General features: G+C 39.5%; 3 protein-coding genes, 1 non-coding gene and 2 pseudogenes across 5 annotated transcripts; 3 read left to right on the top strand and 3 right to left on the bottom strand.

Moving 5' to 3' along the window:
• Positions 1-130: 130 nt before the first annotated feature.
• On the top strand, positions 131-3,119 carry LOC121754478 (protein TIC 22, chloroplastic-like). Its single transcript, XM_042149831.1, has 8 exons — positions 131-555; positions 805-867; positions 1,263-1,337; positions 1,675-1,725; positions 1,910-1,969; positions 2,061-2,132; positions 2,569-2,604; positions 2,712-3,119. Exons 1-8 carry the CDS (start codon positions 160-162, stop codon positions 2,802-2,804), a joined length of 846 nt encoding a protein of 281 aa, XP_042005765.1. The 5' UTR covers positions 131-159; the 3' UTR covers positions 2,805-3,119.
• Positions 3,120-7,634: 4,515 nt separating this feature from the next.
• Positions 7,635-11,237, top strand: LOC121801353 (UDP-glucuronate:xylan alpha-glucuronosyltransferase 2-like). 2 transcript variants are annotated; one of them, XM_042200828.1, is made up of 4 exons: positions 7,635-8,053; positions 8,168-8,804; positions 9,735-10,175; positions 10,523-11,237. In XM_042200828.1, the coding sequence occupies exons 1-4, from the start codon at positions 7,871-7,873 to the stop codon at positions 11,023-11,025; spliced, it is 1,764 nt and encodes a 587-aa protein (XP_042056762.1). In that variant the 5' UTR covers positions 7,635-7,870; the 3' UTR covers positions 11,026-11,237. The 2 variants fall into 2 exon arrangements, with proteins under 2 accessions (XP_042056762.1, XP_042056771.1); XM_042200837.1 differs by having other exon boundaries at positions 7,911-8,061.
• TRNAR-CCU lies at positions 9,376-9,448 on the bottom strand. Its single transcript has one exon. It is a non-coding gene; the product is annotated as a tRNA-Arg (tRNA).
• A 4,396-nt stretch (positions 11,238-15,633) lies between the features above and the next one.
• Positions 15,634-17,120, top strand: LOC121792464 (annotated as a pseudogene).
• Positions 17,121-17,143: 23 nt separating this feature from the next.
• LOC121803450 lies at positions 17,144-18,555 on the bottom strand (annotated as a pseudogene).
• Positions 18,556-18,708: 153 nt separating this feature from the next.
• LOC121754471 (protein CYPRO4-like) lies at positions 18,709-21,635 on the bottom strand. The gene is made up of 2 exons (XM_042149822.1): positions 19,770-21,635; positions 18,709-19,194 (listed from the first exon to the last, which is right to left on the bottom strand). Exons 1-2 carry the CDS (start codon positions 21,405-21,407, stop codon positions 18,904-18,906), a joined length of 1,929 nt encoding a protein of 642 aa, XP_042005756.1. The 5' UTR covers positions 21,408-21,635; the 3' UTR covers positions 18,709-18,903.
• Positions 21,636-23,174: the final 1,539 nt, after the last annotated feature.

Below are 23,174 nucleotides of genomic sequence, written 5' to 3'. Positions count from 1 at the left end.
ATGAATATCAATTTATATCAGAACAATTGAGGCATTTTTTGTGCAGAAAAAGTAAGGTTGGGCCGTTCATGATAAATAAATAGGCCCAACGTAGGCCCAGATGAAATATAATCTGAATAATATTCACAGAAATTCCACTGTGGAATTGAGGGAACGACAATGGAGTCATCATCTGCAAAACCCTCGGTGGGCCCACCTCCCAATCCCCTTCTCCCCCTCTCCACCTTCTTCCACCGAGTGAGCACTCAGCTCGCTACTCGGCTCGACGACGCCAAGCGGTTCGCCGGAGCTTCTCTGCCGGCGTTCCTGCCTCCGCCTCCACTGCCGAGGTTATCTCTGCCTTTCGCCTCCGTTTCTCAGCGCCAGGGGAAGCAAGCGGCCGCAACGGAGGCGTCGCTCAATTCGGCGCATGTAGCGAGGAGGCTCTCCGGAACTTCGGTCTACACGGTGAGCAACACGAACAACGAATTCGTGTTGGTTTCTGATCCTGAAGGCGTCAAGTCTATCGGGTTGCTTTGTTTTCGGAGAGAAGACGCCGAAGCTTTTCTAGCTCAGGTATTCTATTATAGATGAAGAATTTTCGATTGAGGTTAATCATTTGATGAAATTTCGATTTTCTATGTGTGTGTACGATTTACATTTTCCTTTGCATTGGTACCGTGAACTGAAATCCAGTTATATGCTGCTAAAGAGTAAATTTCTGCGTAGCTTATTGCTATGGAATGATTACTGAAATTGTGGTTATATGGCTTAAGTAGATATTGTTTACCTAATTGTTGTTTTGTTATAATGATCGATTTGTAGGTAAGATCAAGGAGAGGGGAAGTGAAAGGCGGGGTGAAGGTGGTACCGATAACTCTTGACCAGGTTGGTACATTGCGTAGACTATTTGCAGGTATCTTGTTCTGGGGACTAATTTTCTGATGTTGGCCTCTTAAGTTGTATTGTTGTTGACAATCGAGAAGGAATGTCAAGATTACGTTTGTGTGGTGACTGAATGAAAAGCAGAGTTTCCTAAGAATAGTAGTTCCTTCTGATATACATCGAAGAAATGTATATAACTTTGCGAGTACTGAAAATTGTGATAGACGAGTATGGCTTTGACTCTCTAAAGAAAAATCTTGTGTGGGAAATATGGGCTTTTGTTTGAAGAATGAAGCCTGAAGGAAAGTAGGCAGATGTAGCTGTTTTTCAACATAAAATTTATACTTTTCCTTTCAACTGACAATATCTAAGAACTGATTCTGGTCCCTTAATTGCAGGTCTATATGTTGAAAGTTGAAGGGATAGCATTCCGGTTTTTACCTGATCCTGTTCAAATTAAGAATGCATTGGAGGTCAGTGCCGGAGTTGCTTGCATGTCATGCACAGTGGAAAATACTAAAGAGTGTATGTTAGAAATAAGAATGAGTGGGCGATAGTATTTTAAAACAAGAAAAGAGTAGTAAAATACTAGATAAAAGTATGGGAGGGGGTTATTTTTATACTCTTACAATACACACACACACACATATATTTTGATGGAATAAAATGCTTTTATTATTTGAAATCATAAATAATGTTTAACTGCACCTAAGACTCATTTGCTTGTTATCAATTTTAAAACCTTAATTTCTTGCTCATGCCTTACTCATAAAAATTTTCTTCACGTACTTCACATTCTATGATGTTCAGATAAGAGCATCAGATGTCAAGACTGGATTTGATGGAGTTCCCGTTTTTCAGGTATATTTAAGGGAATAACATGTTATACAAGTTAAAACTTTTGTTTAAGATAAGTTGGTACTTTGTTTTTTTACTAGCGAAAAACAGAGTATAGGAGGTATACCCTATATTTGTGATACATAATTGCCTTTCCTATCAATGCTTTTTTTTTTATTCAAACTTACAATGAATCTATCAATTGCAGTCAGACCTCCTTGTCGTAAAGAAAAAGAACAAGCGCTATTGCCCCATTTATTTTCAGAAGGTACTTTTCTTTTGCACGTGATACGGTTAGAAAAAATTAATCAAATCTGTTTGAATTGCCTAAGCCTAACAAAGTTCATCTTATTGTACAGGAAGATATAGAGAAAGCACTGTCAACAGTATCAAGGGCTTCCAGAGGACCGGGTCTTTCTCAGCACATCTTGGTATGCAAATTGTTACCTACTTCACTTTAGTTCTTCTTTAGCTTGTGCTACTAATTGTTTGAGGCTGGTTATATGTTGAGAAATGGCTGTTTAATGACTTCATATTTCTGTGACATGATAGACTTTTATATCTGAAATTTGTGTATTTACTGATTTCTTAAGCAACAGCTATCCATGCTTGATTTTAGGACTTAAGAGACCCGTAGAAAATTAAATTACCATTTGCACTAGGTCAGCCCATCAAAGCTGAAATCTTATGAAGTTATATAGGAGTAATCCATGCTTGTCAGGGTCAGGGTAATTAGAGCTTCCAACTTGTACCTATACCGTTGTATGATGTTCTCTATGTAGTTTAAAAGTTTGATGTAATTTTCATGCTCAAATGTAATTTCACATCACTTTTTCTACTGCTGTTCATGTGTTCGAGTACTGACAGGTCGGGAGTTTAGAGGATGTTCTTAGGAAAATGGAGGTAATTGCTTCCCAACTTCTTATGTCTGATGAGTATTCATCCTGAAACAACTTATACAATGTTTTAGTGGGGATTCTAATGACTCACAGCAATTTTTGATATGGCAGATAAGTAAGAAGAACTCGGGCTGGGAAGACTTAATATTTATTCCACCCGGTAAAAGCCATTCCCAACACATTCAAGAGGTTGCGAAAGTATAAAGATTGATCGCGGAACTTCCATTTCACTATACAGCATATAGGTGAGTAAATGCATGTTTGCATTTTTGTCGATATGTGCTTAATTTAATCACTAAAGTCATTCTGCAAATCTTGGTCCCTCCGACCTCTGCCACGCATGGCCATACAAAGTTATTATGCCTTTCCTGTCCAGCGATTATAGACTAACTTTCGAACTGAGAACCGAGTTCCCATTTTGTAGGGCTTGGGAAGACTCCCACCAAAGCCTTTTCTTCTTTCCCTTGTATCCTTATATTTGTTTATTTATATATTTTTTATCAGTTTTTCTCTTTTCTACTTTCGTTGCCTCTCAAAATGCACAATAATCATTCATGACACCTGCAATCAATGCTATGATTTTGCATAATTTATGCACCTTTTTGTAGTCGCATCAAGCACAATGATGAAAAGGAGATGTGTGTGTGTGTGTTTCTGTGTTATTTTTCTGTTGGGTACTGAAATTTGTTGAAGATAAACAATGGTGGTTATTATCAAATTGTCTAATTTGATTTAACAGTTTTTTCACTGGTCATTGTTATGCCATTGATGGTGCAATCTGTGGAGTCTTGTAGAAAAATGAGAGAATCATAACTATTAAAAAAATGTTACTCCTATATACTTTAAATTGCTAACTAAGTGTTGGTGGTGTAGATTTCTTTTGACTAATGTTAGTGTTAACTACTACCATTAAATAAATATTTCACTCCACGTAAATTTCCTCTCTTGATTCACAAGCTCTTACTCTTATTTGTTATTGGTATTTTTTTGTTTTGTATACTACTTGTTCTGTAGTCATACCCTTTTCGGGTTTTCACGTATTAGGCTAATTTAGGTTGTAAAGATTTTTATTGATATATAATTGTACTTATTAGTTATCGTTTAAATAAAAATAACGACGAAAGTAACTCAGAATCTTCCATTTGGCTTGTAAATGTAAGCTAATAAAAGTTCTAGCCGGCTCTATGTCACTGTCACATTATGTCTGCAAATTTTTATAATTTTATGAAAGTATTTAATTTTTTATCTGAATTTATTCAAATAATAGTCTTTTATACAGTCGTAATTTTATCGATTTAAGCTGGGGGATTTACATAAATTGAAGTTTTCCAAATTCTTCCCAAATTACCTAAATACTACACCAAATTTATCAACTTTGAGAGATAGCAATAATTGTTTTTCTTAATTGTTTCGTTAGCCAGCATATATCCATGACTAACATCCTCTCAATAAAATATTTAAACATCATTATTCTTCCCTCAAATCTAGATTAGCAGTCGACTTCGATGGCCCCATATTCAAGATTTAATCATTTGTAAGAGCAACAAACATATAGCTTAAAACTGGAAATCATCCACCAATATTTTTGATGTTTAGTGCGATAATTGCGATATCTTAACGTGCTTAATAAATTGAGTTTGGTGCCTTGTGCAAAACACTGAATTAATTCATTCTGGTGTGGTGTGATTATCAGACCTAATTATGTAGTAATCTGACTTTGATAAAAAAAAGAAATGATACTAAAATTATTAGTGATCATGATTAATTTTTGTTACCAACTTAGATAGTCATTTTTTTATTTTCATTTTTCACAAAACTTTTTTAAATGTGTAGTCTTGAATTAAGACCATGTTGTCAGTCACATGGGTCAAGAACCATATTCGAATCGAAAATTGTATACTGATTATTTTGAATTTGAATTTTAAATCGACCTAGTGGTGAAATACACAGAGGGCTGAAGTAGAATGAATCAAATCATTTTTTTCTTTTGTACATATTTATGTACGATAATTGAAAAAAAAAATCTTTATAGATCCTACATGAAATTTCGAACTAGAGTTGCCTTCGTCGTTGTTAATAATGAGACGTGCATTTACATATGACACGCATTTTGTATTTTTTTTTATAAAATGGGGGATTGAAATACAAAAGATTTGGTGTATAATTGTAAGGTTGACAGAGCAACTAAAAGTTGTTGGTATTTGCCGAAATCCTACTTGCAATATTCGTAAATTCATTCATACAATAAAGTTTACCCACTTTTAGTTCTTCCTATTTTAAAAACTTGTAGTATATACATATATAATAATCTAATTAATTTAAAATTGAGGAGACTACTATATTAACCAGATTAGAATCATCTCCACTGGTTTTATATGCATAAACGACGAGAAGTTCACTATTAATTCAACTACTGCCGTTACTATAACATATTGAGACCATCCACAACGGGTCTCGCCGGCGTCTCGCGTCTCGTCTCAGTGAGACGAGACCCCGGCGAGACGCGTTGCAGCCTCCATCTCGTCCCGTCTCGTCGCGCGAGCCACGAGACGAGCTGTCTCGCCACGCGCCTAGGACGTGGCGCAGCCCGGCGTCGTGCGTGACGCCCACTCGCCGGCCCGCGAGTGGGCGTCGTCACGTGCTGACGCAATAAATATTTTTTTTAAAAAAAATTCGATTTTAAATAAAAAAAAAATTTGTAACGGTATTATTACCGTTTTTTTGTTTTTTTTTTATATTTTTTTTGTTTTTTATTAAATTTTTTACTCTATAAATACTCCTAAACCCATCCTCATTTACACACAACTACACATCTATTCTTCCTATCATCTAAATTTTCTCTCAAATTTTCGCTGAAATTTTCATAACCCAACTCAAGATGTCCGGCGACGGCGAGGGCAACTATGGCGGCTCCGGCTCCGGCGGGTGGGATCTCAACTCATTCGGCGATTGGGAGAACATGATCAACACATTGGGCGGTGGAGGTTCGTCAACGCCGGGGTTCGGCGACGCCGGGGGGGTACCAACCACCCAATTTTGACCTTGATGCATATGTTCGTCCCAACGTCCCGCGGTTTTCGCAGGGATTATCCCAGATCCGGGAGGATTTTCCAGTTGATCCCACGCCGGGAGTAGGCCGAGGCGGTGGAAGTGGGCGAGGCGGTGGAGGTGGCCGAGGCAGTGTACAACCCCAGACGGGCGAGGACGAGGAGGAAGAAGAGGAAGAGGATCTTGGCCGACATCCGTACAACAACCTCGAAACGATGGCGGTGTACAACGCTTGGATCACGGTCTCGTACGATCCCATCGTCGGGAATCAACAAACCCGGAAGTGTTTCTGGGAAAAGGTTGTCGAGGTCTACCACCAAATAAAGCCGAACCGCTCCCGCAAGCGCACAGTTAAAATGATCCGCTGTCACTTTGACCGAGTCGACCGATAGGTCAAAAAATTCTGCGGCATCTACTCGGCGGAAGAGGCGCGCTACCAAAGCGGCGCCACGGCCACCGACATTTTGACGTCCGCTTTGCGCGCCTACTACCAGGACGAGGGACATCAATTCAGATTTGTTGATGTTTGGCGCGCCGTCAAGGACGAGGAACGATGGGCCGGCGGTTTCCGCTCCAGCTCGGGCTCAACCTCGAAGCGCACGAAGCATACGGCGAGTGGCCTATACTCGTCTAGTGCTGGTGCGTCTAGTGGTGACACTGCTGAAGGCATCAGCCAACATGATGCTGAATCCCAGGAGTTTGCGGGTACAGTCGGCGCTGTAGGAGGATCCGCGAGTGGGCGCCGTCGGCCGCAAGGGACGAAGGCGGCGAAAGCGGCTAGAGCAAGGAATGGCCGAGGCGAATCAAGCCAGTCGGCCTCAGGATCGGGCTCGCGAGGAGGCTCGGACACACTTATGGTGGCGTACATGACCGCCACAATGGCGGACACTTCCCGCTTCTCGCACTCCCAATTCGCGGCCTGGTGGAACGGAATTGTGCATATGGCAACACAACTTGGCCTTCCGACTCCCCCTCAACCTCGACCGCCTCCGGAGGATGATTAGCCCTTCCGATTAGTTTTTTTTTTATTTTGTGTGTTTTTTTATTTTGTGTTTTTTTTTTAATTTTTTTGTGTGTGTTTTTTTTTTTATTTTGTGTGTTTTTTTTTGTTTTAATTTTAATAAAGTGTGTTTGTTTAAATTGAATTGAGTTTTAAAAAAAAATTATAAATTAAATTGAATGAATAGTAATTAAGAGACGGTATAGAGACGGTTAAGAGACGGAGCGTTGCAGGTTCCGTCTCTTAGTTAAGAGATGGAGGAAAAAAGGACAGTGGGGCCCTCAAATAGTGCTCAAATAGTAGTTAAGAGACGGTTTAAGAGACGGTATAGAGACAGCGTTGTGGATGACCTGAAACAATATATACTGTAGTATTATTTTATTTTTCTGTTATATATAAATGCGATATATAGTACAACTATACTATCCCAAGATAAATGTTGGTGCTGACTAATAATTAATTACATTTCCTAGTAATAAACTTCTCTAAAAGTTTTATTTCCTTCAATTATGTTATAAATTTTATTTAGACCATCTTTATACAATGACATACGATGGTTTAATTGTCGGTATTAATAAAATATTTATATAGTAGTAATATTTTAACTTTCACACAACTTAAAAAATATAGAAGTATATATACGCACAACGCTTCACAAATTTTCTTAATACTATTAAATAATAAAAAGATAGTATAGTAGTAGTATTTTACAAAATTTGAAACATAGGCATCCACTCAGCTACCCGATTGACGACTAGCCAACTCCAAATCACTATTTAAGAAGTATTTTAATTTGAGAAACAACTAAAAAAATAATGAATCATAGTCAATTGGCATCGTCATATAATTTTGAGCACTAAACAAATCAACACATAGGTTCTTGTAACTTCAAGTCTAGGACAAAAACGGCAAGTCATTGCCAAAAAAACAAAAAATAAATAAAACTTTAGATAGAAATAACAAAAGCCTATAACAACTCATAAATCAAAAGCCTATCATCATCTCTCCCTTTTTCTCCAAAGCCAAGAAATCCCAACACTACTACTACTACTACATGCACCTCTTTCATTGGCTCCCCCAAAAAACACTTGACTTCCAAACTCAAATTAAATTCCTCTATACACATTCTAGACAAATTCATTTTGTGTATAAATCCCAACACAATCATTCACATTCACCATCCAAATCTTGACATATAAATCTCTAATTTGTGTCACAAACCATGGCATTGAAGAAAATAATAATGTCTACCTCTCCAAAATCTCTCATTGTAAAAATCAATCTTTTCTTCTTAGCATTCTTCTTAGTCGTCTACGCCGGCCTCCTCCTCTACCCCTCCGCCTCCGATTATCACCACCGCGCCGCCTCCTTGGTCCGATGCTCCCTCCTCGATTGCCACCATAAGGTAAGAAGGTGAGCTAATTTTTTTTCCAAAAAAAAAAAATTTAGTGTTTTTTTAAAAAATTGAAGAAAGGAGTATTAATTTAGTGTTTTTTTTAAAAAAATATTTTATGATAAGAGCGAAAGTGGGGTTACGATGAAGGCGGTTCTAGAAGGTTCCGCCGGCGGCGGCAAGGCGAAGCCGAGAAGGGAGCTGATCAAGAGGGAGATTCCGAGTTTTTTAAACAAAATCGGTCGCGGATTGAAGATCGGAATGATTAACATGGAGGACGAGGACGTGACGGAGTGGAGAAGCTACGGAGAAATTTTTCCAGCGACGTTCGATAGGGTTCCGGCGGAATTCCGGTGGGAGTCGATTTTTCCGGAGTGGATCGACGAGGAGGAGGAATATTCCGGCGCGAGGTGCCCGGAGATTCCGATGCCGGAGTGGGAGGGGTATGGGTACGTGGACGTGGTGGTGGCGAAGGTGCCGTGCCGGAAGCCGGAGGAGGGGTGGAGCCGGGACGTGTTCCGGATGCAGGTGCATTTGGCGGCGGCAAACATGGTGGCGAGGCGGGGGAGGCGGGAAAGGGGCGGGCGGGCGAAGGTGGTGCTGCTGAGCAAGTGCCCGCCGATGCCGGAGTTTTTCCGGTGCGAGGAGGTGGCGGAGAGGGAGGGGGAGTGGTGGTTCTACCGGCCGGAGATGCGCCGGTTGGAGCAAAAGGTTTCTTTGCCGGTTGGTTCGTGCGATTTGGCTCTGCCTCTATGGGGAAAAGGTACGTTTTACGTTTTGTTTGGTCGAAATCTCGAACTTGAAATTTAGAAATTATTTACGAGTTTTTACTTGGAATCTCGAAAACTACTTATTCTGATATCGAAATTTAGAAAATATAATCTCTAACCGCAAATGATATTTAGTTTTCGAATTATGTTTTTTGAAATAAAATTAATTTGTAGAATGACGTTGATCACAATTTTTGCATGCGTTATTATAGTATTAAGGGAGAAGATAAAGTATTATGGAAAATAATTGAATTTTAATGACTTAGTTATTTTGGAAATAAATTCAACGACTTCGTCCACGCGTGTATTATGTACATATAATAAACTATTATTTGGAATACACATTTGGATTTGAATGAAGAATTGATTAAAATTATTAGTGGTTGCATTAGTGTGATATAATGCTTTGGAGTAAAGTTATAGTAATATTCTCATCATTCATATACAAATAATTGTATTTAGTTTCTCAAAGCGTAAAAGTATTAGATTGTATAATTTATAAATTTTGAAATAAAAAAAATTCAATTTATGAAACTAAAATATTGCCAAAAATGGGGACTAACTCGCGCCAGGTAGGGGTCGAACCTACGACTTTCTGCTTAGGAAACAGACGCTCTATCCACTGAGCTACAGGCGCTTTATAGTATTATATCTTGTTGCATAATAATTATACTATTAATACATTATCCTTTTAGAATTAGATGAAATTTCATTTTCAGGAGTTGGTGTTTGTACCTGCTCCTAATCATTTAGTAGTTGGAAACACTTTTATATCAAATTATTAGTCTTTACTCAAATTGACAAATCAATATTGCTCCACGTTAGTAAAAAGGAGAAATCAGCTCACCTAATTTTCACATCTTGATTGTGAAGTTACTTTTTAGTGTATTCTTCACTAACAACTTTGAGTCCGACAATAACAGGAGCGATCAACGAACGATACGACATATCAAAACTCAAAGCCACAACCGTAAAATCTCGAAAACGAGAGGCTTACGTCACGGTTCTCCATTCCTCTGAATCATACGTTTGTGGGGCCATAACCCTGGCCCAGAGCTTGACCCGAACCGGGACTCAACGTGACCTAGTCCTCCTCCTAGACACATCCATCTCTGAGCCCATGCGGGTTGCACTGAGGCAAGCCGGGTGGACCCTCCGTTTCATCAAACGGATTCGGAACCCGAGGGCAGAGAAATATTCGTACAATGAATATAACTATAGCAAGTTTCGATTGTGGCAACTCACTGATTATGACAAGGTCATCTTCATTGATGCCGACATTATCGTGTTGCGCGACATTGATATCCTCTTCAACTTCCCTCAGATGTCCGCCACTGGCAATGACGCCCACATATTCAATTCCGGTACGTCATGAATCGACACCTCATTTAATTTTATTTCTTCAAAATAAAGATTTTCATGCGTTTTGTTTAATCTTATTTTGACAAATATTTACAAACTATAATTAAGACGCACATTACTATTTTGTTCTTAATATCGGAATTGTTTGAATATCCAATTATACCATATAGTACTATTAATTACAACATGTTAAATAAAAAATCACTTTTGTTGAATCATTTTTTTGTTGAGTCAATCAAAATTAGTCCAATTTCTATTTATAGTAGCTGTGTTAACTATTTTTTTTTATAATTTACCAATTGCGCATTAAAACTCGTGTCATACGTAAATAATTAAATATCTCCGGCAGGAATCATGGTGATTGAGCCATCAAACTGCACATTCCGAATGCTGATGCGGCGGCGCAAGGAGATAATATCGTACAACGGCGGCGACCAGGGCTTCTTAAACGAAATCTTCGTGTGGTGGCACCGCCTCCCCCGGCGCGTGAACTTCCTCAAGAACTTCTGGTCCAACTCCTCCGTTGAAGCCGGCGTCAAGAACCAGCTGTTCGGGTCGGACCCACCAAAGCTCTACTCGATCCACTACCTCGGGCTGAAGCCGTGGCTCTGCTACCGAGACTACGACTGCAATTGGGACATCGCCGACCAGCACGTCTACGCCAGCGACCACGCCCACCGCCGCTGGTGGGAGGTGCACGACGCCATGCCCGAGCCCCTGCAGCGCTACTGCCGCCTCTCCGACCAGCGGAAGATCGAATTGGAGTGGAATCGGAAGGTCGCCGGAGAATTAGGGTTCGAGGATTATCATTGGAGGCTCAATGTTACTGATCCTAGGAAATTTATTTCGTAGACATTTTTTTTATGTTATTGGCGCGTGGCGTGCATTGATGATACGAGATGAAATATTGTTTTAGTGTAAATTTGTATTTTTTTTTTGTTTAGGGTTTTTTTATGTATTATTATATATTTTTTGCATGGAGAGATAAGAAGTTAAGGGTGTATATGTTGTTTCTCATTATTTAAGTAATTGTAGAGAATTAAAAGATGGTGGTTTAATTTTTATATTTCATTTTTAATTGATATATAGTTCATTTTTATAATTAATACTTCATGCCTATCGGTTCGGTAATTAACCGTCTGATTTGGTTATCAGTTTTTGTAGCTGTCATCCGTTGAAATTGAGAGAATTTTATCTCAATCAATCGAGATTATAATTTATTTTCATTTTTCGTCAGTCATACATTGAAATTGTATTACAACGCTTATAGTGACCCTTTTCACTATATACACAATATCTGTTTTTTGAATTTGTCGTTGCTTACAAGTGATTGGAATATTTGCTAGTTGGCCTTTATATATGTATCCCAAATATTTATGAATATTATAAGATTATGGAGATTTATTTGGAATATTTCTAATATTAAATGAAAACTCGTTCAATGTTTTAGAGAGAGAGAATGTTAATATGTCGTGATAATGAAACTCCAAAACACCAACCAATCATTTATTAGGTGCACCAACAAAGAAAATATATATTGATAAACAATGTCTACCATGATTTTAGCTTGACTATAACATAAGATTATGACATACTTTACCCTTTTGATAGGATAGGGATGTAAACAAATTAAATAGAGTCGAAAATTTATTTACTTTATAAGCTTAATATAATATTCTAGTAATCAAGTGAACTAAATCATAATGAGCTTTATAAAAGTCAAAGGGAGCATAAGTTGATGCTTAAATTAATCATTTATACCAAACTTCGATTTAATGAGTAAATTAATTATCATGAATTCCTTTATTATTGACTTATGAAATGTTTAATGGCTCATAATGGAATATATTCGACCTTGAATATCTTGAGTAGTTCCAAATAAATCGATTAATTTAGTCACACATTTAATTTGTGGAACCATATCGAAATATGTATGGGTCATCGTATGCACTTTTACGAATAAAATTCGAGTATATGCATTTAATTACTCGTGCCATTGTATATATCCGTTCGACATATATTTTGGATTATAATTTGGTTGATAATGAAACCCTTCATCCGATCGTAAATAAATGTATTATTTTGAATTTTCGCATTTTTAAAACTAGTGTAAAGAAAAATTGGTGAAAATATATAATAGAATGTATGTCTTATTTATACTATATTGATAAAATAATAACTTATGAGTGTAATGAGTTTATACAATGAATGTAATGTTCATTCAATAATTAATTAACATAAAAAATGAGATATTTAATGGGCTTAACAAATAATAATATGAGATATTTAATACTCCATTATATTATGGTAGAAAATTAATAGGTGTTTCAAAAACTACATTAGTTTCGAAACATTTTAAAAAATCTATTTAAATTATATATTAAAAATTTGACATCATCTCTTCTCCAATTATATAGTAATAGTACGAAGTTAAATTATAAGCTTCAAATTTTGATTTAATACTTTGAAATGTCAATATCCCATGTTTATGTCTAAACTTTTTTTTAAAAGAGTTTAAACTATCAATAAGTGACGTATGTGATTTAGCCTAATAGTAAAATGGTCGATGCCTAACACTAAAGGTCTTGAGTTCGAGTTCACCATAAAGTTATCAAACTTAAGTGAGAGTGTTGAAAATATCAAGAAAAATCACTTCATCTCTAACTTTAGAGCCTATCGATGAAATAAAAAGATCAATAGTATACATTATCATAAACCAATTGTAATTTACTTAATATTTTCCAAGGAATTAGTCATATAAATATTAGACATAACTATTATGTAAATGAAGCAATACGAAATTCAACAATACATTTAAAATAAAAACCTTTTTTATTTTAATAAAGTATAGCATGGCTAACACGTCTTTTTTTTAAAAGCTACTATTCAAGATGTGCATAAGAATAACATAAATCATTGTTCAAATTATATTTGACCTATATATTTTCCACAATATTCGAGCAAAAATAAGTATAATGGTTTAAACATAACTAATCAAAACCAAAAAAAAAGTACACCCCAACTGACAACAAACACAGCATTAATTAATGATTAAAGATTGTAATAAACAATAGAATGATAAATGCACATTCTAATCCCGGATGGTTGTTAGATGAAAAGCATTGCTTTGTTAAGCGTTTCTAGCGATAGAAACGTGTAGAATAGATGACGAGGTTAGTTATTCTTTGTCGAGCAGCCACATTGTCCAACTCGTATACCTTCTTCTTGTAATTTTCATGATTACAGATGGTGTTCTTGCAATGAAATCAAGCTCATTTTTCATTTTTGGATTAAGAAAATGAAGGTTCGATCTAGATTGTACTTTGAATGCCAAATCCGAAACAAGCTTATCTCTAATCGTATATGTCTTCTCTTTGTTATTGATTTAGTTTGGACGTTGTTCAATGTTTTAGTTTGTCGAGCTCTAGAGGAACTAATGTCGATAAGATGACCTAGGTACTCACTTTGACACGTTACTGCAATAATGGCGATTGTCTCATGAAATAACTTATGCATGTGTGTGTGGTTTATTTCTCTATGTTTGTTCGTCTCTTTTAGTCCCTTGGCGATTATTGATGATGAAACTGTCACACCCCAACCCCATTGACATATACATTTAAAATAGTTACAAAAACCACAAATACATATTTTAAAATATCTTGGATTCTCATAATTCTATATGCTATAAATTTTTCTTTGCGCAAATTGATAAGGATAAAAAGGTTGTTAAAATCCATTAGCCACCGACCCTGATAATTCGTAGAGTTTGTATAACTCAAGCCCACCAAAACATCATTGATATTTTGTTCAGATTAATATTAGTGGATTATAAGAGCCACAAATCAGCATATATAAATTCCACCTTTAATTTCCCACTACACAATTATCAAACATACTCTTTAACCAATACATATAACCAAGATCAATAAAATATCGTAAACAAATTAATATCCATATGCATATGCATCTCTGTTCAATTTATTATTCTGTGACAAATCAAGCTCTGTATCTGCCCGGGGTTTCCAATATGCCAATATGATTTGACCTGTGGGTCCCAATATGATTGACCCGAAGGTCCCATTGTGATTGACCCGAAGGTCCCAATATGATTGACCCGAATGTCCTATTGTAATAGACCTGAAGGTCCCAATATGATTCAGATCCAAAGCAAGACCGTCACAGATCCTCTTTAATTCAGTGATTCAAATAGTCCAAATGTCATATAAAAACATATCCATTATTGTCATACTCCAACCCCTTCGACGTATATATTGATAATAAACAAATGCTCTTTTTAATTCCACACTACACAAATATCAAACATATTCTTTAACCAATAGATATAATCAGAAATAATATCATAACAATTTCATATCTATATGCATATGCCTCTCTGTTCAGTTTATTATTCTGTGACGGATCAAGCCCGGTATCTGCTCGGGATTCCTCTATGACCCGTAGGTCCCTCTGTAATTGGACTCATAGGTCCCTCTATATTTAACCCGAAGGTCCCTCTGTATTTGACCCGTAGGTCCCTCTGTATTTGACCCCGTAGGTCCCTCTATAATTCAACCCGAAGATCCCTATATAATTTCAGATCCAGGGCAAGACCGTCACAGATCCTCTTTAATCATATGATTCATGTACTTCAATGTCGAGTGTATCCATTGCATCAATCAATATTCACATTATATTCTATGAAATAATTTCAACACAATATAAAATCTATCCCTTGCACCAATCATATATTCACATCATATTCCACCATATAATCCAAATACTTACTTTAATTTAACACATAATAATCAACCATATAACACTTGTAAAATTAAAAGTGTGATTTATACCCACCTCTCATATAAAGATAATCGATTTGAATCTTTTACTTCTTTCTTCTGTCTATGACCCTCGACCCTTTTTTTTCTTCTTCCTTCTCTCAACCTCTCTCTCCTAATGCATTATTCATGTTTTTCTTCGAACCTCTCCCTTTTCTTTCCTTAAAATGAAAAACTCTCCTCCATAACAAATGTGTGTGTATGTATTAGTAGGTAAATCAGTATAATTTTTCCTCCTCCCCCATTGATAAAATGAACTTCCTATTTGTATTTAGCTTTACCTATAATTTTGCATAAAAGTTGTTTTATTACCACATATAAGTCATCACATCAAAACTTATCAAAATTATTTACTTTAATATTATAAAGTGAATGACTCTGCATGTAATTCTACACTTGCCACGTATCATATTAACTAATACCTCAATTTAATTGGGTTGGGGATGTGACAGAAACACTTGATGGTTCCGTGGATTGCAGGTGGTCAGGCAAGTAACGACCCTGCCATTGCAGGAGGATGGAGGGCGTGAACGTTTTGATCGAGGATGCGCCTCCTCCTCCTGCCCAGCCCAGCCAACAACGGCTGTAGAAATCACGACCGTTCCTGAATTGGCTTCAACACAGGATGTGGTCGAATAAAGAAGGTAAGGTATCCCTCAAGATGTTAATAATGCCACAATCCTAAGCGAACCCGTTTCACCAAGTGATGCTTCTTCAAGTCAAAAAGGCTTGCGCTTCCCACACCACAGGATATGATTATATACCACCAACTCCTTCATCACCTCAACTGAGAGGCGGAGGAGCACAGAATTGGAGCGGCTATGGCGAAAGAACAGGACATGCTCAACTGGGACAAGGAGATGAAGCAAGCTGAGGAGGATCTTGTGAAGATGATGCAGCAGTTGCAGACCAAGTTGGAGACTGCAACCGTTTTGCTGAGAGATTTGAAGTCTGAATTGGCAACGTACCTCGAATCAGAGGAATCTGGCAAAGCAGGACATTTCGAAGATGTGCTCAACGAAACGGAAAAATCAAACCTGGGTCAGCTCTTTCCGCAGCTAAGAAGGAACTCGAAGAAGTGAAGCTCAATTTTGAGAAAGCGAGCGAAGAAGTTTCCATCTTGAAGGTGGCCGCGATATCGTAACTCGAAAAGGAAAAGGCAGAACTGGCAGTAGGGAGGGAATGGCATCGATTGCTGTTGCGTCTCTTGAAGCCGAGCTGAACCGGACCGAATCCGAAATCTTGCTTATTCAGTGTTAAGGAGCAAGATGACAGAGACAAAATGGTGGATCTTCCAAAGAACCTACGAAAGGCTGAACAAGAGAAGTCCCTGGCTCAGACTGCTCGTGACGAGCTCAGAAAGGCGAAGGAAGAAGCAGAATTGGCGAAGGCGGGAGGCGGTACCGTGGAGAGCAGACTACGTGCTGCTAACAAGGAAATCGAAGCAGCTAGAGCTTCTGAGAATCAAGGCATTGTCGGAGAGTGAGTCTACTCAAAGCAACGACGAGGAGGATTCGCCAGCCAGAGTAACGCTCTCGTTAGAAGAATACTACGAACTCAGCAAGAAGGCCCGCGAGGCCGAGGAGGAGGCGAACGCACGCATCGCTGCTGCCCTTGCCGAGATCAAGGTAGCTAAGGAATCCGAGAGGAACAGCTTGAGGAAACCAACGGCGAAATGGCTGAACGAAAGAATGCCTTGGAGATTGCGTTGCAGAAGGCCGAGAAAGCCGAAGAAGGAAAGCTAGGCATCGAACAAGAGCTGCGTAAGTGGAGGGCCGAGCATGAGAAAAAGCTGGAGAGTTGGCCACGAGCAACACGGGAACCGAAACGTCTCCGGATGCCAAACCTGCCAAGAAGAAGAAGAGATCCATCATCCCTAGAATATTCAGGTTCTGGAGCAAGAAGAAGTCATCCAAGTCGTCCAAATCATCCAAGTATTGCTCGTGGATCGGCGGAATCGCCTGCCTTGGAATTGAGGTTTCTCTTCTAAGAATCACCTTGTCCATTCTTGACAAAAACGTCTATATTTGTATAGCAGTATTGTTTTGTGTACACAATAGGTTGCTCTGATCATAAATTTTCTTTTTCTTTTTTTCCCTAATACTTGGTTGGGGTCAGTTTGTAATTATATCTTGGTGTGGCCCTGAGGGATTGGATTCTGTAATAAAACTTTTTTACTTTTTTGAAACATTGATAATTCAAGTTACATCAGACTTCTTGATTTTAGTATTTTTGAGAAATGAGAATGCAAGAAAATCAGACCACTTTTATGAAAATATTGCAATGAAACATTGAAAGAATTCATTCCCCTATCACAAAAGTATCAAGATTTAGATCCAAAAATTATTTGAATGATGGTTGTATGCCAAGGGTTAGAATGATGTTGGATGAGATTATCAATAGGGCCAACATGTGTGACATTTGCTTGAACAAAGATTCCAAGAATTGCCACCATTGCCAATCTCCCTACACAGAAATGCAAGTGTTAAGAGAGAGATGGAAAAGAAGAGAGAGAGAGAGAGAGAGAGAGAGAGGAGAGGGAAGAACCATTTTTTTATCTCTTTAAGCTTCCATTCATGAGCATTCTTGATATCTTTTGCTAGCCCAAGTGGATTGAGCAACGGGCCACCGGGATACCTGCTTGATGCAGTGGAATATCAAGGCTAGAGACCAGAAACGGAAAAAAAAGATTCTTTTCGACGCGATGAAGATGAAGATTACCCGGGTTCAAGTCCTTCTAAGGAAGCTTCTAATCCGAAGAAAGAACCCTCTTTGGCTTGAGAGCCAGGAGTTCTGAAATCCATGTATCTTTTGGTTTCTACAAAACTGCACCACAAAAATATGAGTTAAAAAGTCTTATGTCAGAATACAACATCACTGGATTAGTAGTGTAGTTCTAGTTACCCCATCAAGAGTAGTTGCACTATGATGAGAGTTCTGGTGCTAGCAAAACTGAACTTGGTGGCACCGGCTTCGTACCAAACGGGCAGGTTGCTTATACCCGTCACGCGTAGTAACTGCCGGAAAATCAAGAATCTGATGATCATCTGTTGAAACTGAATGAAATTCATGGATGTTACACAGTGACTTACATCAGTGGCAAGAATCCCTGCAACTCCAGCCATGGCAAACCTGGCATGAACTAGCTCTGCCTGGACATACCATTTTAAGTTTTCGGGATCTTCACCGAGCCCCAGGGGGTTGAACCCAAAATCTCCAGCTAGTCTACATGAATACATAAAGAATGCAGAGGTTTAAATAGAGCACTGATGTAGTGTGTACAAGCACTAAGAATTTAATCAACAAACATGGCCTCACGTTCCATCAAGATAAGGTGGAGGGGGTCGAGGCCGGGGGGCCACGTGGGCCGGTTCTGAGCTCGAACTACCACCACCCGGTGGCGGCTCGAGGCAGAACCCGGCCCCTTCTTTGCAAGCCAGCCATTGTTGGATCTGGTGAAGGAAGTTCTGTCTCTGGTTTTTACAGTGTATGGGAAGGAGCTACAGTGAGCCAACATTTGAATTCCTCTTCCCACTGCTACCTCCATCGTTTTCTTACCTCATATTTCCAAACTTCTTGTTAAAATGCTTAGCAAAAGGAATACAAAAAACAAGGTCCACAAATAATGAAGAGCTTCAGTTATAACTGGATGATAAACATGATAGCACGGCCCCAGTTATCCCTTTCTTTTTTCTTTTTATTCTGTTGTGCAATGCAAAGACATTATCATTCAACAAGAAAGTAGATTGCTAGAAGCAACCAATTACAGCAAATTTTTGTCTTGAATCTTCAAATACTAAAACAGATTAAGGTCAATATTTTCTTACACTATAACCTAATACATAAAAATTCCATATAAAGTACATAAGCTTGATCAATCATAGATTGAACTTCTTTACATCTGCAGTCGGCGGCTGGAGATGCTGAAGGAGCTGACTCTCATGGGGGTTGCCACCACGAGCGGTGCCTCAGGTGAGTCGCTGACTGCGTATTTGTCGTGCATGAAGCGACTGTCAACGATCGAGTCATCTTTCAGGACAACCTTGTAGCAGTAGCAGCTTTTTAGGCCTACTTGATTTTGATAGCAATGGTGAGATCCATCCTTCACCTGTTGGAAATTCCATATAACACTAAACTTTCCCACAGTGGCAACCAAGTGGCGCTCCTGCTTCCCTTCCTCCGTGACCTGAGCAATCAAAACAACCTCTCTAGCATCAGTTTCTTGCAGCATACCATCTCAAGAAAGATAAAGCATCTCATGCATTCTTCAAGTGGCAAACCAAATATGATAAAAATGCATACGGAATAAACTATCCGACATTGATATTTAACTGAATATGTGTGAAGAAGGGATATTGGGGAAACCTTCTTGCAATTAGTTCACAAGGGTTTACTTGGCACATGTTTCTGAAGAAGGGTGGAGGATTTAGACAAGATTTCAAATCCAACATCTCATGTCTAGTAGTAACAAGATCAATAAATGATGAAGACCCCAAAATTTTGCTAAAAAGGCTAAACCCAAATCACCATCTTGCAAAACTAAACGCAGCACTAAGTTTCTCATTCTGAAAGCTTTACAAAATCTATCAACGCATCTAAACCACCAAATTAGTATACATCAAATGTGCTAATTAAATGGAAAGCTGAAAAAGAAACCAATCAGTAACAATCTCATTAAAGATGAACAAACAACATCAACATTAAATGTTAAGACCAATCTAACCAAAATAACACCACGAGAAGATTAACATGCATACGTACCCACGAGAACTGAGCATTGCGGAATTTGCTTGTGCCAGCCATGTGTGAATCCACAGGATTCAGCTTCAACAACCTCGGAGCTGAAATCCGATGCCCCATTCGGCCAGAAAAACCCGTCTTGGTCTTACCATCTTTATCTGTGAACAGACTGCATATGAGGACCAAGTAAGTATCAGTGGTTCCCAAAATCCACTTCCCATCAAAGGTAACATCAACATGAGTGATAGGCGAGCCAAGGCCAGGAAAGGCAGTCTTGGCCTGCCTCATGGAACTGACAGAGTACAGCCTAATCTTCCCATCTAGCGATCCAACCACAATAGAGCCATCACCAGTCGTTGCAAAGCACTGGAAATTAGTCCCCCTCGAAAACTGATGCCCCTGAGTCCAGTTCAACACAGGCGTGCTCTCATTCACAATATCCTGGACCATCCCCCTCCTATCACGCATATCCCAACGACACAGCCTGTTGTCATCCAATCCCAAGAAAGTCGACCCCGAGGGATCCATCTGAGCCCCCTTGTTATCATTAGTGATATCTCTCATCGAAATGTCAGCTCCATCCTTTTCAAACTTCCACTCACTCACAACTCTCCCAGTTTCGATATCAAGCTGATGCACACCCTTCGAATGTGGTTTAGCTTCATTCATAGGGCTCATGAGAAGCATATTAGTCTCAGCTCTCATGAGCAGAGCCTTCCTCGGAGTCGCATTAGCACCCTTCCTACCACTCAATTTACCTTCTTCAAAATTCACATACATCCCCTTCCCTTGAATCCCATGGCTGTAATTCCTAACAACCTGAATCCCCGAATCGCTGACTAAGAAACTGTTATCCAAAGCCCCCAAAGCCAAGCTCTGGATAGCGCCCCCATTCACCGCAGCATCCTCAAACTCCTCAGTCAAATCATTCCCTCGTCTCACCGGAGTTTTGCTCGGAGGAGTCTTCATCTCCGCATCCTCCCACATCGAATCATCCGCGACCTCAGGATTCGCCCATCCGATGAAATCCTTCCCGTACACCTTCAGCTTACTAGCATCATTAGCTTCATATCCATAGGTATTCTCAAACAAGCAATCCTGATACCTCTTAGTGAAACAATCCCACTCTTCCGCGTTGAAGAACCTAATCGCCCAAACACCATTCACGACGAAATCACATCGCCTCTGCTCCTTAAATGCCTTCAATTGCAAATTCTCATCAACCCTAGCTCTCACCTTCGACCCGATTTTCAAAAGCCAGCAGGCATTCGGGTCGGATCCGCCTTCATCGTCGTATTCGTCGTCTTCCTCCTCGCCGTTCGGAGCCCCCTTCACAAAGGAATAGGAAGTTACCTTCTCGGACACCACCCATTTCGATTTGGCGGTGTTGCCGCCGACGTGGAGGTAGAGCTTCACCGCGTTCTTCAAATTCGGAGCGGTGGAGTTGTTGTTGTACTTGAGTTTGAGCGCTTTGAGGCGCGATTCGACGTCGTCGATTGAAGACGGCGTTTTGGGGTCGTCGCGCTTCCGGTCGGAGGGGTGCGACGACGGCGTGGCGTAGGCTTCTTCGGAATCGGATTCCTGGTGCGTGGTATCGTGAGACTCGGTGTCAGATTCGGAGTCGGAGAGATCCAAATCTCGGCTGGGGTGGGCGCCCATTGCGACGGCGTAGAGAGAGGAGCGGGAGTTGAAAAGTTTGAAAATGGAGGTTTGGTACTTCCAATTTCTAGGGTTATGGTTGAATTTCAAAATGAAAATTACTTAACTGATTTCAAGTTTCAACGGATAGTTTCAGAGCTAAAATATTGTGTTGTTATCATCATTTGATTCTCTTTTACTGTATTCAAATTTTCATAACAAAGGACAGAAAAGGAAATAACGAGACGTAAGTATATTTCTGGAAATTCAAAAGCAAACACCAACTGTTGAGATATTTTATTGAATCATGTGATATTATGATTAGTGACCGAAGCTCGCAGTGATCACATGGAAAAACTATAAAATTCGAAATTATTAACAATTTTGTTATAATGATTTTTTGGTGAAAATATACTCCCCAATCCTATAAAAATAGGTCATTTGTGATTGGCGATGATTTTAATGCATAAATGTTAAAGTAAGAGAGAAGGAGTAAAAATAATTAAAATTGTATGGTGGATGGTGAGACTCATAAATGATAAAGTAAAAAAGAAGGAGAAATATGTTGTCATAAAGATATGGATTATTTCTATGGGACAGACGAAAAAGGAAATATGATATATTTCTTTAGGACGGAGGGAGTATTTGGTGACGCGCGGGGCGTAGCCCTTAACGAAGTCGAGCCGCCAGCCGTCGAAGCCGACGTCGGACTTGAGCCAGTTGAGCCACTCGGAGAGCTCGGCCCGGACGCGGGGGTTGAGGTGGTCGATGTCCGGAGCCATCTGGTAGGGCTCGCCGGAGTCGAGGTTTCCGGTGCCGTTGGAGAAATTCTTATCGTCGCGGCATATGAAGGACGGGCCCCAGTTGAGGCGATCGTCGGGCGTGCCGCCCTCGAAGATGTTGTAGATCCCTCGGCGGTCTTTCTTTTCGGCCGTGCGGTGGTTGATCACGATGTCGGCCACGGCCTTCATGTCGTGGGCGTGTATGGATTTTATTAGTGATCGGAGCTCGGTACCGTTGCCGTATTTCGATGCGTCGAGGTCTTACAGCCTTCCCGGCCGATACCCTACACAAGAAACGTTGCATGTTGACTCATGGGTTGAAATCAATGCCCGATTGGTTAAACAATGTCTTCCATTAATTAAATAAACAACGTGATTTGGTTTTAAAATATCAATAATATATTATACGCTAGATAGATTTTTTCGTCATTGAATAATTGAGAACAAATTCAAAAACATTATGATCGTTGATTTTGGACGTCATGGGAAAACCAAATTTCATTATCTATCAGACAACTTGTCCTCTTAGGCCACCCGCAACGCGTCACGCAAGTGGCCCGTAATCCGTCACTAAGGGACGAGACGGCGGCGTGACGCGTTGCAGCGCCTCGTCTCGTCCCTGGCCCGCCACACGTTTCGTCCCGCCGTGACGGATGGCGAGACATCTCGCCACGCGCCAGGGCGACGTGGCGCGCTCCGGCGCCATGCGTGACGCCCACTCGCCGACCCGCGAGTGAGCATCGTCACGCTGACGCAATAAATCATTTTTTTAAATCCGAATTTAAAAAAAATTAAAAACGAATAACGGTAATATTACCGTTATATTACCTTTTTTTACTCTATAAATACTCCTAATTCATCCTCATTTCACACACAAATACACATCTATTCTTCCCAAAATCATCTCCATTTCCTCTCCAATTTTCATATAACCTCTCATCACAAAATGTCCGGCGACGGAAACTCTGGCGGTGGCGGCTCCGGCGGGTTCGACATCAATGCGTTC

The sequence above is a fragment of the Salvia splendens genome, chromosome 1 (genome assembly GCF_004379255.2).
Source record: "Salvia splendens isolate huo1 chromosome 1, SspV2, whole genome shotgun sequence".
In the NCBI taxonomy this organism is placed as follows: Eukaryota; Viridiplantae; Streptophyta; class Magnoliopsida; order Lamiales; family Lamiaceae; genus Salvia; species Salvia splendens.
The sequence above is the reverse complement of the archived record's forward strand: the minus strand, read 5'-3'. Positions and strand labels throughout refer to the sequence as shown.

What these genes read in the sequence shown, in the direction of transcription:
- LOC121754478 (XM_042149831.1), top strand. Translation starts at nt 160, where the DNA reads ATGGAGTCATCATCTGCAAAACCCTCGGTGGGCCCACCTCCCAATCCC. An exon ending in TACCGATAACTCTTGACCAG is followed by an intron (nt 868 to 1,262) that starts GTTGGTACATTG and finishes CCTTAATTGCAG; the next exon opens with GTCTATATGTTGAAAGTTGA. An exon ending in ATGGAGTTCCCGTTTTTCAG is followed by an intron (nt 1,726 to 1,909) that starts GTATATTTAAGG and finishes TATCAATTGCAG; the next exon opens with TCAGACCTCCTTGTCGTAAA.
- LOC121801353 (XM_042200828.1), top strand. Translation starts at nt 7,871, where the DNA reads ATGGCATTGAAGAAAATAATAATGTCTACCTCTCCAAAATCTCTCATT. An exon ending in TCCTCGATTGCCACCATAAG is followed by an intron (nt 8,054 to 8,167) that starts GTAAGAAGGTGA and finishes TTTTATGATAAG; the next exon opens with AGCGAAAGTGGGGTTACGAT. An exon ending in CGCCCACATATTCAATTCCG is followed by an intron (nt 10,176 to 10,522) that starts GTACGTCATGAA and finishes TATCTCCGGCAG; the next exon opens with GAATCATGGTGATTGAGCCA.
- LOC121754471 (XM_042149822.1), bottom strand. Translation starts at nt 21,407, where the DNA reads ATGGGCGCCCACCCCAGCCGAGATTTGGATCTCTCCGACTCCGAATCT. An exon ending in GCAATGCTCAGTTCTCGTGG is followed by an intron (nt 19,195 to 19,769) that starts GTACGTATGCAT and finishes TTGATTGCTCAG; the next exon opens with GTCACGGAGGAAGGGAAGCA.